The following is a 14,681-nucleotide window of genomic DNA, read 5'->3' on the forward strand; positions in this document are numbered from 1 at the left end:
TTAAAATCAAACTAAGTTTAATTTTGGACCCTTTGGACTTTAATGTAGACCAATTTGATAACAAGACCAAAAATGAGGAATCTACATACACAGTTAGATTTGGCATATCAAAGAACCCCATTTATTCAATTTTTGATGAAATCAAACAAAGTTTAATTTTGGACCCCGATTTGGATCAACTTGAAAACTGGGCCGATAATCAAGAATCTAAGTACATTTTTAGATTCAGCATATCAAAGAACCCAACCGATTAATTTTTTGTCAAAATCAAACGAAGTTTAATTTTGGACCCTTTGGACCTTAATGTAGACCAATTTGAAAACGGGACCAAAAGTTAAAAATCTACATACACAGTTAGATTCGGCATATCAAAGAACCCCAATTATTCAATTTTAATGAAATCAAACAAAGTTTAATTTTGGACCTTTTGGGCCCCTTATTCCTTAACTGTTGGGACCAAAACTCCCAAAATCATTACCAACCTTCCTTTTATGGTCATAAACCTTGTGTTTAAATTTCAGAGATTTCTATTTACTTATACTAAAGTTATGGTGCGAAAACCAAGAAAATGTTTATTTGGGTCCCTTTTTGGCCCCTAATTCCTAAACTGTTCGGACCTAAACTCCCAAAATCAATACCAACCTTCCTTTTGTGGTAATAAACATTGTGTTCAAATTTCATTATTTTCTATTTACTTAAACTAAAGTTATTGTGCGAAAACCAAGAATAATGCTTATTTGGGCCCTTTTTTGGCCCCTAATTCCTACACTGTTTAAACCAAAACTCCCAAAATCAATCCCAACCTTTCTTTTGTGGTAATAAACCTTGTGTCAAAATTTCATAGATTTCTATTAACTTAAACTAAAGTTATAGTGCGAAAACCAAGAAAATGCTTATTTGGGCCCTTTTTGGCCCCTAATTCCTAAAATGTTGGGACCAAAACCCCCAAAATCAATACCAACCTTCCTTTTGTGGTCATAAACCTTGTGATAAAATTTTAGATTTATATTTACTTTTACTAAAGTTAGAGTGCGAAAACTAAAAGTATTCGGACGACGACGACGCCAACGTGATAGCAATATACGACGAAAATTTTTTCAAAATTTGCGGTCGTATAAAAACCAAACCAAACAAGAAACAGATTCTTCTTTATAATATTTTATTTTCATTCAAATAGAAAGGCAATAAGGGTACTATAAACATATTACAATTTTTCTAGACTACAAAACAGCACGCGCAAAACAGTCGTCGCGAAGAATTGTAACCATTGAAATTGTTGTCGCGCGCTAAAACCCCCATGGGCATTTTCAAAAGTTGGCAGGTATGATGACCGCGACGCAGACTACGACGCCAACATGATACCAATATACAACTAAAATTTTTTCAATTGTAGAGGTCGTTTAAAACTATTGCAAAGGTTTTATATTATTTCGAAAGAGTTGTAAATGAATTAATTTAAACTTGCATTTTGAAATATTTTAAATAAATTAAAAGGGATTTGATTTAAAATTGTTAAAATTAAAATTGCATTTAAGTCTAAAATGACATAATCACAATAATTTTTGAATTTACAGAACTTATTCACAGAAGAAACTAAAATGCATTAACAGGAGGTGAGGGTTTATTCATGCAGACAGCTCTGGTTTGTTCTGTAGCTTCCCTGCAGGGAATACAATCCTGGTAGCAATAGCCCTAGGATATCAAATCAAATAGGAGGCTAAATGCTGCATTCCTCACCTGAATATATGTGCATCTTCAACAATTGACTCCTTCCTTAATTATGAACTGAATTATAATTCAAATCTTAAATCTTTACTTTATTAATCCCTTATTGGGCTTCATTTATTATTTTTTTCTACTGTAAATTCAGAAATTGTGTTTTTTGTATTGTAGTAAGAATTTGCATTATGAAATAAAACCACTTTTCCCCATTATCACAATAATTGTTCACATTTTGATCTGCCATGTTGAAATAGCAGTAATAAATGTATGTAGAAATCTTATTCAAGGAAAACAAATAGAAGCAGACTGAAAATTTTGGCTATGTTGACCTTTATGTAAATCTCAGTCTGGTGATTATTTTCTCTAACTATTATATCAATATAATACAAACTAGAGGCCCTAAAGAGTGTTGGTCACCTAGGTCCATGGTCAACAATTTTTACAATGGACAATAACATTGTAGACTAGAATAGATATCATAACAAACCAGATGCTCCGGCAGGGCGTAGCTTTATATGACCGCAGAGGTTGAACCCTGAACGGTTGGGGCAAGTATGGACACAACATTCAAGCTGGATTCCGCTCTAAATTTGGATTGTGATTAAATAGTTGACACAGCATAGGTTTCTGACACAGAATGAATGTATTCAAATGAACTTAAAATTTGTGTTTTCTCTTAGAGCAATTCACTATGCTGTTGAATATTAATCCTCTCAAAAAAATGTTTGAAGAAATTTTCTTTTTATTTATGAAATTTCAAATGAGAAAAATTTAACCCAATTTTTTATTCACATCCCCCTTTCCCTTATTCCAAAACTAATTTCAATTAAAATATTCTAATGGAGTTTGCAACAATTACTACTCATTTAAATACATAATGTAAAACCAGATGCTCCGCAGGGCGAAGCTTTATACGACCGCAGATGTTGAACCCTGAACGGTTGGGGCAAGTATGGACACAACATTCAAGCTGGATTCAGCTCTAAATTTGGATTGTGATTAAATAGTTGACACAGCATAGGTTTCTGACACAGAATGAATGTGTTCTAATGAACTTAATTTTTTTGTTTTCTCTTAGAGCAATTCACTATGCTGTTGAATATTAATCCTCTCAAAAAAATGTTTGAAGAAATTTTCTTTTTATTTATGAAATTTCAAATGAGATAATTGAACCCAATTTTTTTAATCACATCCCCCTTTCCCTTATTCCAAAACTAATCTCAATTAAAATTTCTAATGGAGTTTGCAACAATAACTACTCATTTAAATACATCATAAAATATTAAGATGTAAAAAAACTGCTTGTTATCACTGAATGGTAAAGATTATTTTAATTTATCAGTTGGTAGTAAAAAGTGAATATACATTGTATATTGTATATATAACAAAGATTTAAGTTGATTCTGGACAAAGAAAGATAACTCCAAATAAAAAAAAATCTTACAATTATATATTTCTAGCTTACTATTCTGGACAAAGAAAGATAACTCTAATTAAAAACAAAATTGCTATTTCACAATATTTTGCAATAAGATATTTCTTGCCATTGCGCAATACTGTGCAATTGAAAAGACTTGCTATTGCACAAAACTTAATATAATAATTTTAGATCCTGATTTGGACCAACTTGAAAACTGGGCCCATAATCAAAAATCTAAGTACATATTTGGATTCAACATATCAAAGAACCCCAAGATTTCAATTTTTGTTAAAATCAAACTAGGTTTAATTTTGGACCCTTTGGACTTTAATGCAGGCCAATTTGAAAACAAGACCAAAAATGAGGAATCTACATACACAGTTAGATTTGGCATATCAAAGAACCCCATTTATTCAATTTTTGATGAAATCAAACAAAGTTTAATTTTGGACCCCGATTTGGACCAACGTGAAAACTGGGCCGATTATCAAAAATCTAAGTACATTTTTAGATTCAGCATATCAAAGAACCCAAACGATTAATTTTTTGTCAAAATCAAACGAAGTTTAATTTTGGACCCTTTGGACCTTAATGTAGACCAATTTGAAAAAGGGACAAAAGTTAAAAATCTACATACACAGTTAGATTCGGCATATTAAAGAACCCCAATTATTCAATTTTGATGAAATCAAACAAAGTTTAATTTTGGACCCTTTGGGCCCCTTATTCCTAAACTGTTGGGACCAAAACTCCCAAAATCATTACCAACCTTCCTTTTATGGTCATAAACCTTGTGTTTAAATTTCATAGATTTCTATTTACTTATACTAAAGTTATGGTGCGAAAACCAAGAAAAATGCTTATTTGGGTCCCTTTTTGGCCCCTAATTCCTAAACTGTTGTGACCTAAACTCCCAAAATCAATACCAACCTTCCTTTTGTGGTCATAAATATTGTGTTTAAATTTCATTATTTTCTATTTACTTAAACTAAAGTTATTGTGCGAAAACCAAGAATAATGCTTATTTGGACCCTTTTGTGGCCCCTAATTCCTACACTGTTGAAACCAAAACTCCCAAAATCAATCCCAACCTTTCTTTTGTGGTCATAAACCTTGTGTCAAAATTTCATAGATTTCTGTTAACTAAAACGTAAGTTATAGTGCGAAAACCAAGAAAATGCTTATTTGGGCCCTTTTTGGCCCCTAATTCCTAAAATATTGGGACCAAAACTCCCAAAATCAATACCAACCTTCCTTTTGTGGTCATAAACCTTGTGATAAAATTTTAAAGATTTATATTCACTTTTACTAAAGTTAGAGTGCGAAAACTAAAAGTATTCGGACGACGACGACGACGACGCCAACGTGATAGCAATATACGACGAAATTTTTTTCAAAATTTGCGGTCGTATAAAAACTGCTTGTTATCACTGAATGGTAAAGATTATTTAAATTTATCAGTTGGTAGTAAAAAGTGAATATACATTGTATATTGTACATAACAAAGATTAAAGTTGATTCTGGACAAAGAAAGATAACTCCAATTAAAAAAAATTCTTGCAGATATTTCTTGCTTACTATACTGGACAAAGAAAGATAACTCTTAATTAAAAAAAATTTTGCTATTTCACAATATTGTGAAATTAGATATTTCTTGCCATTGCACAATACTGTGCAATTGAAAAGACTTGCTATTGCACAATACTTAATATAATAATTTTAGATCCTGATTTGGACCAACTTGAAAACTGGGCCCATAATCAAAAATCTAAGTACATGTTTAGATTCAGCATATCAAAGAGGCCCAAGAATTTAATTTTTGTTAAAATCAAACTTAGTTTAATTTTGGACCCTTTGCACTTTAATTTAGACCAATTTTAAAACTGGACCAAAAATTAAGAATCTACATACACAGTTAGATTTGGCATATCAAAGAACCCCAATTATTCAATTTTTGATGAAATCAAACAATGTTTAATTTTGGACCCCGATTTGGGCCAACTTGAAAACTGGGCCAATAATCAAAAATCTAAGTACATTTTTAGATTCAGCATATCAAAGAACCCCAAGGTTTCAATTTTTGTTAAAATCAAACTAAGTTTAATTTTGGACCCTTTGGACCTTAATGTAGACCAATTTGAAAACGGGACCAAAAATTAAGAATCTACATACACAGTTAGATTCGGCATATTAAAGAACCCCAATTATTCAATTTTGATGAAATCAAACAAAGTTTAATTTTGGACCCTTTGGGCCCCTTTTTCCTTAACTGTTGGGACCAAAACTTCCAAAATCATTACCAACCTTCCTTTTATAGTCATAAACCTCGTGTTTAAATTTCATAGATTTCTATTTACTTATACTAACGCTATGGTGCGAAAACCAAGAAAAATGCTTATTTGGGTCCCTTTTTGGCCCCTAATTCCTAAACTGTTGGGACCGAAACTCTCAAAATCAATACCAACCTTCCTTTTGTGGTCATAAACATTGTGTTTAAATTTCATTGATTTCTATTTACTTTAACTAAAGTTATTGTGCGAAAACCAAGAATAATGCTTATTTGGGCCCTTTTTTGGCCCCTTATTCCTAAACTGTTGAAAAAAAACCTCTCAAAATCAATCCCAACCTTTATTTTGTGGTTATAAACCTTGTGTCAAAATTTCATAGATTTCTATTAACTTAAACTAAAGTTATAGTGCGAAAACCAAGAAAATGCTTATTTGGGCCCTTTTTGGCCCCTAATTCCTAAAATGTTGGGACCAAAACTCCCAAAATCAATACCAGCCTTCCTTTTATGGTCATAAACCTTGTGTTAAAATTTCATAGATTTCTATTCACTTTTACTAAAGTTAGAGTGCGAAAACTAAAAGTATTCGGACGACGACGCCAACGTGATAGCAATATACGACGAAAATTTTTTCAAAATTTGCGGTCGTATAAAAATTGTCATGTTGATCTTGTATTCCTGATAATTTTTTTCTGTTTAGTATGTCTTCCTTACCTTTTGCTCAAAACACAAAAAATGAGATAAACAGAATTAAAGGCAATCACTCATACTTGTAAAAATTGTCTTGCTAGACATTTTTGCTATCAAAGTGTCAGATCTATCTATTATAGTTTTCAAGATAATAGGCAAAAAGTGAAAAAGCAACATTATTCATTTAAGGTAAAGGAACAGTAAATGGGCTATTGAGCCAAGGCTCCGTGTTGAAGGCCGTACTTTAACCTATAATGGTTTAATTTTTGAATTGTTGTTTGGATGGAGAGTTGTCTCATTGGCACTCACACCACATCTTCCTATATCTATATGTCGCAGATTTTGCTACAAAATGGCATACAACCTTGGCTCGTTAAACTACAACGGAAAATCGAAAAAATAATACATTTATCTCTTTTATTTGCTGAAAAGTTGCAGATTGATTTCTCTTAATATGGGTGAACATTTGTATAGAAAGCACATAAAATCAGCATTTTATATCATTAAAACAGAAATTTATGTGTCAACAATATATAGTTTTTAAAAAAAAATCTATGGAGTAGAATTAAAGATTTAACGATTTTAAGACAAATTTTAGAAGGGTTTTCACCGATTCTATGTGCTTTCTATACAAATGTTCACCCATATTGTAATAATTCAATCAGTAATATTTCAAATGATAATTGAGATAAATGCATTATTATTTCGATTTTCAGTTGAAGTTCATCGAGCCAGAGCTGTATGCCAAATTTCACTGAAATCGAAGACATAGCCCATTTACTGTAACTTGACCTTAAAGGAAATAACTCATCTAAGAAATAGTTCAACAGTTTTGATGTAAATGAACAATATGAAGATCTCAATCATTCTGAACATTTCAGCCCCTGTTTGATGTTCTTTTCAATAGTAATTTTTTAAGATAATAAACTAAAACTCCATTTGACCACTATGTTCTGTGTTTAGCCATGTTGGCAATGTTGGTCATGAGACTCTACATTTGAACTAGATATACCAAAATAATGCTTGTGGCCTAGTTTAATCAAACTATGACCTGGTAGTTTCAAAGAAATAGATTTTTATCAAAGTTAACTTACAACGGATGCCAAGTGTGTGGCCCAGGTAATCTAAAAGAAAAAACCAGAAGAGCAAATCTCTCCATTACAATGTTTAGCATGATTCACCACAAATAATAAAACAACACTATTAATCAATTTTATGACTGTATTTATACACAATTTTGTGTTCTCCAGCACAGCACTGAAAGCTTTCCCAGTGAACATCTCATTTTGATGATGACAAAAATACAAAAAATGTACAAACTTCAATCTACTCTTAAAATTATCAACAATGAAAATGTATACACTGTCTGACTGTGGATAAGTATTTACAAACAACTTCCTCTTTGTGGAGAGAAATTTATATAAATTTAATTTCCTTTTTACAACTGTACATTTTTGATGCAATGAACTGAATGCATGATCTGATGAATTAATGACTTGGTCTTAAAATTAAAAAAAAGAACCTAAAAAAAAGTGACAAACAAATCTCTTACCCCTTACATCTAATGGCGTAAAAATTTATTCTATTTTAATGTTTGCCAGCTGGAGTGCTGCATTTGAAGTCACCACACATATACACATACCAAATTAACAACTTGCATACAACACTACACTTTCAGTCAATTCATGCACACATATAACATTTGAATACTTATAAAATTAAATATATTAAAACATTCAAATATTTTAACACCATGTTAGTTTGTTGTTTGTTAACAAACAAATATATTCATAAATCTCTGAATTGAAAACAAATGTTTTCTTGATAAATAATAATTTTTGCATCCTGACATGTTGCCAATGTATAAAATAATGAACTAATTTGACATCTAATGCTACAATGTGTCAACAAATCGAGTCAACTGGTCTTGTGGGGTCAAAGGTTGCACTTCATTGTCATTGGGAAGCAAGAGACCAGGGTCTGGCCCTTGGCCTTGCAAAGATCCCAATAATAAATTAGGATCAGAATGTAATTGATTTGGATCTGTACCCATCATATTTGAATGTGATTGACTGACATGTGGTGACATTTGAGGTTGGCGAGGTGATGGGTTAAGTTGCTGCCGAGATAATTGGTTAGGTTGTGGTGATCGCACAGTCTGTGGTAATGAATTAGGTGATCGCACTGATTGCATGAAGTTGGGTGATGCCACATTTTGTTGAGATGAAAGCTGAGGATTATTTCCTCCAGCCATATGTTGTCTTAATTGATGCTGTTGCATCATTTGTGCATTCTGCATTTGCGGTTGAAATTGTTGAATGTTGCTATCTGTATATTGAGGATTGTAAGCCATTCTAGGTCGTTGCTGTTGAAACTGTTGTTGTTGCTGAAATTGTTGATTCATTGGCATACCTGGATGCTGTTGATTTTGTTGTTGTTGCATTCTTAATCTCTGTTGTTGAAGTTGCCACAGCTGCTGCTGCTGCTGCTGTTGTTGTTGCTGCTGCTGCTGCTGTGACTGTGCTATATTGTTTGGATTTGACTGGTTCATATTGTGTTGACCAGGCTGACCTTGTTGCTGCTGAGTTCTCTGTTTGATAAAAGCTGCCATGAGATGGGGGTTTGACTTAAGAATTTGTAACACTTGTTGCTGCTGCTGCGGCGAGTTGGGTGATTTTAAAGTTCTTAATAATTGTTCTAAAGCATGCTGCTGCGGTCTTTGAGGCCCAGCATTTGGCATTCCTGGTCGTACTCCAGCAACCGGTTGCTGTGTTTGTTGCTGCATTGGTATGCCAGAATTCATAGGATTTGGCTGCATTGGTGGTCTCATTTGTGGTGGATTCATGGGATTTTGAGGCATTGTTTGGTAAGTTGAATTTGGTGGCCAGACCACTTTATTAGAGTTATTCATTGCAGTGTTCACTGGTACTTTTTGAGCTGGTGCTTGCACTTGTGGTGGGGGCATGGTAGCCACACTTGCTGCACCAGACTGAAGACTAGCTTGACGAGAAGCCTCCTCTTGAGCAGCCATTGCAGCTTGTAAAGCAGCTGCTGGAGGTCCAGCCACAGGTTTACCAGAATTGAAATTTGATGAAACTGGTTGTTGTTGGATTCCTGTTGCAGCAGGAGATTGTTGTGTTGTGTTTTGAGCACTAGGTGTAATAGTCCGTTGCATGGAGGCCATTCGCCTCCGCAACATTTGCGCTTGTTGAAGTCTATGCTGTAACTGTTGCTGCCTTAATTTATGTTTAATCTGTAAACAGAATGGCACTTGACACTTATTTTCTGTGCAATGTTTTGCATGATACAGACACAATGCTATAAGTTGTTTGCAAATTGGACAAACTCCGTTAGCCTTTTTTCTACAACACTTTGTATGAGATACAACACGTTTCATCTTCTGACAACTTGGGAGTCTGCAATTTGCGTCCCTGCACTGACATGCATGCACTAATGATTGAATACAACGTTGAATAGATTGACGGCGAGATTGTTGAGGATCATCCTGTTTATCATTGGGGGATGAACCGTCATCAAGATCCAAACCAAGTTTGTCCATTTTATGACAATGTCCTTCTTTTTCATAACAAACACAACACAGATCAAAATCCTGTAAAGATACAAAAAATATTTAGTTGAAGCAAAATTTACCTTGAATACAGTCAGATATTCCAAATTATATCTGTGGATACATTTCTAATCTTAATATACTAATTTTTGTAGTCTTCATAGGTGACAGCAAACCATAAATTTAAGAATTCAATGCTGAAGAACCTCAAGAGAAGTGAGGTGGATGTTTTGTTTCTTATTTTGTTGTGCAATTCTAGTATAGTGTTAATCTTGACTTAATATAAAACTTGTTTTTGAAATAAAATAGAAAAGTATTTTGATTAAATAAACAATAAAAATCTGAAGAATATCAGCGATAATTTAAAAAAAAAATGTTTTAAATTTAACCTCATGAACCTACAATGACCGAGCCATAATTTTTACAAATCTAAACAGAAATCCAAGAATTTATTTTTGTGGATTGAGAGAAAATTTGATCTTATTTTTTCTCTCTATCCATGAAAATCAATGAATCCATAATACATGATTTGCATAACTGTATGGAGTTAAGTTTATCGTCTTCACGACGAACTTTTAAATCTACAGGCTTTGAGCTCTATTTTTGAAATTTTTTAGTTAGATTCTGTTGGCCTGTAAATAATATTTTTACAGGCCAGAGAGCAATTTTACTAGCCTAGGCTGTCTGGGCTGCCACTCAGCATAAAGACTGAAGTTACATTATAACACATTGAGGTGTTTTTCAATGCTCAGTCATACATCCAATTGATATTTGAAGCTATTTTCAAAAAACAATCTTTGAAAGTCTTACAATTAATTTATTGGTTCACATCAGCTGTTTTTGTATGGGTTTGTGTTGCTAAGTCTTTTAGTTTTCATGTAGTCTTTTGCAGACTTGACCCTTTTAACTTTTATCATTTTTTTGTTAATTGCCATGGTTTTATTAGTCTTTTTTAATAACTGTTTTATGATTGTCCCTTTGGTATCTTCCACTTCTTGTTTAGCTTGTGTGGCAAGTATAAATATTTTCACTTCATATCACAAAAGTTTTTAATAGTTTAACTGAAATTTTGGCACCTTGTAGATACAAAACAACTGGTTCTTAATTACAATACAGGTTATTACTTCTTAGATAGTATTTAAAAATATTTCATAGTTGCTTCAAAATACCAACAACTTAATGATTCTTTTAGTGCTCAATACTTTTACTGTGGCATAATAATCCAATTTTACAATAAAATTACAGATAAAATATATCATTGACATTGTCATTAAATGTAAATTACCAGAGATCATTGAAATAATAGAACAAAAAAAAATCATATAAAATCTTTTGTTTAGATGAAGAAAAAAACCACTGACACCAGATTAAAGTCTTATTACTTACTTCACAAACAGTACAATGCCATCTAGTTTCCACATGTGCTTTACAAGTATTACATGTGTAAACAAAATTGTCTTTTCCTTGATTATGAAGCTCATACAATAAAGCCATTGTTGAATATTTTGCACGACGTAAAGATGAAAATTCCTGATGCTTGTCTCTAGCCATTGTGAGAAATGCATCTCTTCCATCCATTAAATCACAAGAAATATAAGGATCTGGATCATGAATATGGGGAAGTGTTGAAGCTACCTGTTGACTGTGTAAACGAATCACAAAGAAGACCTGTCAATAGATCAAATCAACTATTTAACATACATAAGATATCAAACAGCTATTATTCTATTAAAACTACAACCGTAAATTATAAATGTATATATTATGTTATTGCTTATGATATCTTGCAATGACAGAAAACAGTGATTGAGGATTCTTTTAGAAGTTATACAACACCTATTTAAGTTACAAGCCATATGGTTTCCATTATTCAAACTAAAAGTTCAAGATAATCTTTTTATATTGTGAAGAAGCAACCACCAAAACAATTTTCTTACAGAAAACAGAATTTTGTTGTTTTAACCTGGAAAAACATCTTTAATTAGTTTTTTTTCATCCATAAAATACTATAAATAGCGTTCCCAAGGTGAAGGATGTTCTAATCCTATCATCCAATGTATGACAATAACCACCTGAACTTTCCTGAAATAAACTAATTCTAAACACTCTGACAGGATTTCTATTTGTTTTATTTCTTTACAATGATGGTTCCACTACCTTCTTCCTGATAGGTCTACAAACCCCTTGGTTACACTATATAGTGTAGTGTAACCATGGGATTTATAGACTTCAAGTAATAACTTAATTACAAGTTATTTCCTACCTCTTTGTGTTTTTCCATAGTACTGAATATTTTTTGTGTGAGATCATTTCCACCATGAGGCATATTGGTCTTTTTGGTATTTTTCCGCTGATTGTTTTTATTTTTGCTTTGCTTTTGTTTTCTACCACCCTTTCCTTTCTTCTTTCCAGCACCATTCTACGAAAATAAATATGTAAATAAATAAATATAAGTGCAATAATAATGTAGTCTACAGAGACTTAGATTCATAGCAACTACTGTGTCTGTAAAATGACCAATGGTTTTAATTAACCTAATGACGTTGTTATACAAGACTTGTAAGTTTGTACATATATAAGCTAAATCTGCATTGCCTAGTCAGTAATCACTCAAATCTAATGAAACAAGGTAATACAAATTTTAATTACCAACAAGAGTCATTCTAGCATTTTCATCTAAATACATGTATATTGCATGCTTATGCATAAGCATTCATAAATTTCGATTTCATCAGCACCCTCAATGGTGCATCAATCACTATAGAATTTTAAATTATAATGGTATAAAACCTGTATTTGACAGTTAAATGATGTCAAATTATTTGCTAATACATGTATTCAACAGAAGTGTTATTCTGTAGCTTCAAAGGATCATCTAAATTTTTCATTCAAATGAATTCTGCTACTAGAATATCAGTCCCTTTTGAAACTGTATTTTATACAGATAGATTTGATGGAATTCAATTTGATTGTCATGATTGTGTTAACTAAACATACTCATAGAAACACTAGTTTAAGAAGGTTTGTTTCTATGACCTATCTATTGAGGAAAACAAGAGTGCATACGCTGAAATCATGTCTCGCCTTCTTTACTTATCATTGATATTATGTTGATAGACCTAAATATAAAGCTTTACTACAACTGTCACATAAACTCAACATTAACAAACAAAAAGAATCATTGATCAATGAACCATGAAAATGAGGTCAAGGTCAGATGAACCATGCCAGGCAGACATGTACAGCTAACAATTCTTCAATACAACAAATATAGTTGACTTATTGCTTATTGATTTAGAAAAAACAGACCAAAACACAAACACTCAACACTTAGCAATGGACCGTGAAAATGAGGTCAAGGTCAAATTAAACCTGCGTAACAGACATATAGATCATAAAATATTTCCATACACCAAATATAGTTGACCCAATGCATAAAGTATTAGAAAAATGGACAAAAACTCAAAAACTTAACTTTGACCACTGAACCAAGAAAATGAAGTCAAGGTCAGATGACACCTGTCAGCTAGACATGTACACCTAAACAATCATTCCATACATCAAATATAGTAGACCTATTGCATATAGTATAAGAAAAACAGACCAAAACACAAAAACTCAACTATAACCACTGAACCATGAAAATGAGGTCAAGGTCAGATGACACCTGCCAATTGGACATGTACACCTTACAGTCCTTCCATACACCGAATATACAAGACCTATTGCTTATAGTATCTGAGATATGAACTTGACCACTAAAACTTAACCTTGTTCACTGATCCATGAAATGAGGTCGAGGTCAAGTGAAAACTGTCTGAGGACCTTGCAAGGTACGCACATACCAAATATAGTTATCCAATTACTTATAATAAGAGAGAATTTAACATTACAAAAAATCTTAACTTTTTTTTCAAGTAGTCACTGAACCATGAAAATGAGGTCAAGGACATTGGACATGTGACTGATGGAAAGTTCGTATCATGAGGCATCTCAAACAAAGTATGAGGCATCCAGGTCTTCTACCTTCTAAAATATAAAGCTTTTAAGAAGTGAGCTAACACCACTGCAGCCGTAGCCGCCGGATAACTATCCCTATGTCGAGCTTTCTGCAACAAAAGTTGCAGGCTCGACAAAAACTTTTTCAACAAGAGGTTACACTTAGAAGATACTAACAAAAGACTGACAGACATACAGAAAAGCAAAGATTTAATATTGAATATCTATGTCAAGTGATGTCTAGTAACACTTACAGGATTGTCAGCTTCTCCTTCAACAACTTCCTCAACACTTGCTTGTTCTGCTGCTGCAGCTTCAGCTTCTTCACGTTTCTTCTTTTCTTCCTCTTCCTGGTCCAATTCTTTGATACTTTCTTCTAAAACATTGGGCCAGAAATCTCCCTCAAAATAGGGTATTTGTGTGGCACATTTTATATTGTTTTCGATTGCATCTTTTAAAATATCCTGAAATTAAATGTAAAATATGTAAAATGTTCCAATGAGCACAAAGGTATCAAGCAATTGACAAATGAATCCCTCCTCTAAGAAATTTGAAAAGTAAAATGCAAATGTTGATATTAAGAATACTTAACATTTAAAGTATGCAAAACATTCATGTCATTGTATCTTGTCTGAAATTGTAGCGACCAATAATCCTCCTGAAAATGTGATATGACAGGGGATACACCTCTTTACCAAATATCATTTACTTACCATGGATAGGTAAACTTAACAATATCACTGACAATAGACACCAAACTCTGTAATATTCAATGTGTCATCAGGGCCGTTACTTCCTATGAGGCAATTGCCTCGCCTGAATTTTCTACACAATTTTTTTTTTGAAATAATAAGATGAAATATTGACAAGATGTACACAAAGAATTTGAATTTATATTATAAACAACACAGTTTTAACAGTGTTATTATAAATCAGCAGTTGGATCATTTTTGTTTTAAGGCAGTGGCTATTTGACCAGCACTGGCAAAATAGCA

General features: G+C 32.6%; 1 protein-coding gene across 7 annotated transcripts in view; it reads right to left on the minus strand.

Annotated features, from left to right (window-relative positions):
• Positions 1–7,326: 7,326 nt before the first annotated feature.
• Positions 7,327–14,681, minus strand: part of LOC134696802 (CREB-binding protein-like) — a 43,092-nt gene continuing 35,737 nt past the window's right edge. For all 7 annotated transcript variants that reach the window (XM_063558752.1, XM_063558756.1, XM_063558753.1 and 4 more), the window contains exons 25-28: positions 13,941–14,150; positions 11,951–12,106; positions 11,074–11,355; positions 7,327–9,729 (exon numbers count right to left, since the gene is read on the minus strand). In XM_063558752.1, coding sequence (XP_063414822.1) covers positions 8,014–9,729; positions 11,074–11,355; positions 11,951–12,106; positions 13,941–14,150 — 2,364 coding nt within the window. In that variant the 3' untranslated portion in view covers positions 7,327–8,013. The remainder of the gene's footprint in view (positions 9,730–11,073; positions 11,356–11,950; positions 12,107–13,940; positions 14,151–14,681) is intronic.

The sequence above is a fragment of the Mytilus trossulus genome, chromosome 14, assembly GCF_036588685.1.
Source record: "Mytilus trossulus isolate FHL-02 chromosome 14, PNRI_Mtr1.1.1.hap1, whole genome shotgun sequence".
Lineage (NCBI taxonomy): Eukaryota > Metazoa > Mollusca > Bivalvia > Mytilida > Mytilidae > Mytilus > Mytilus trossulus.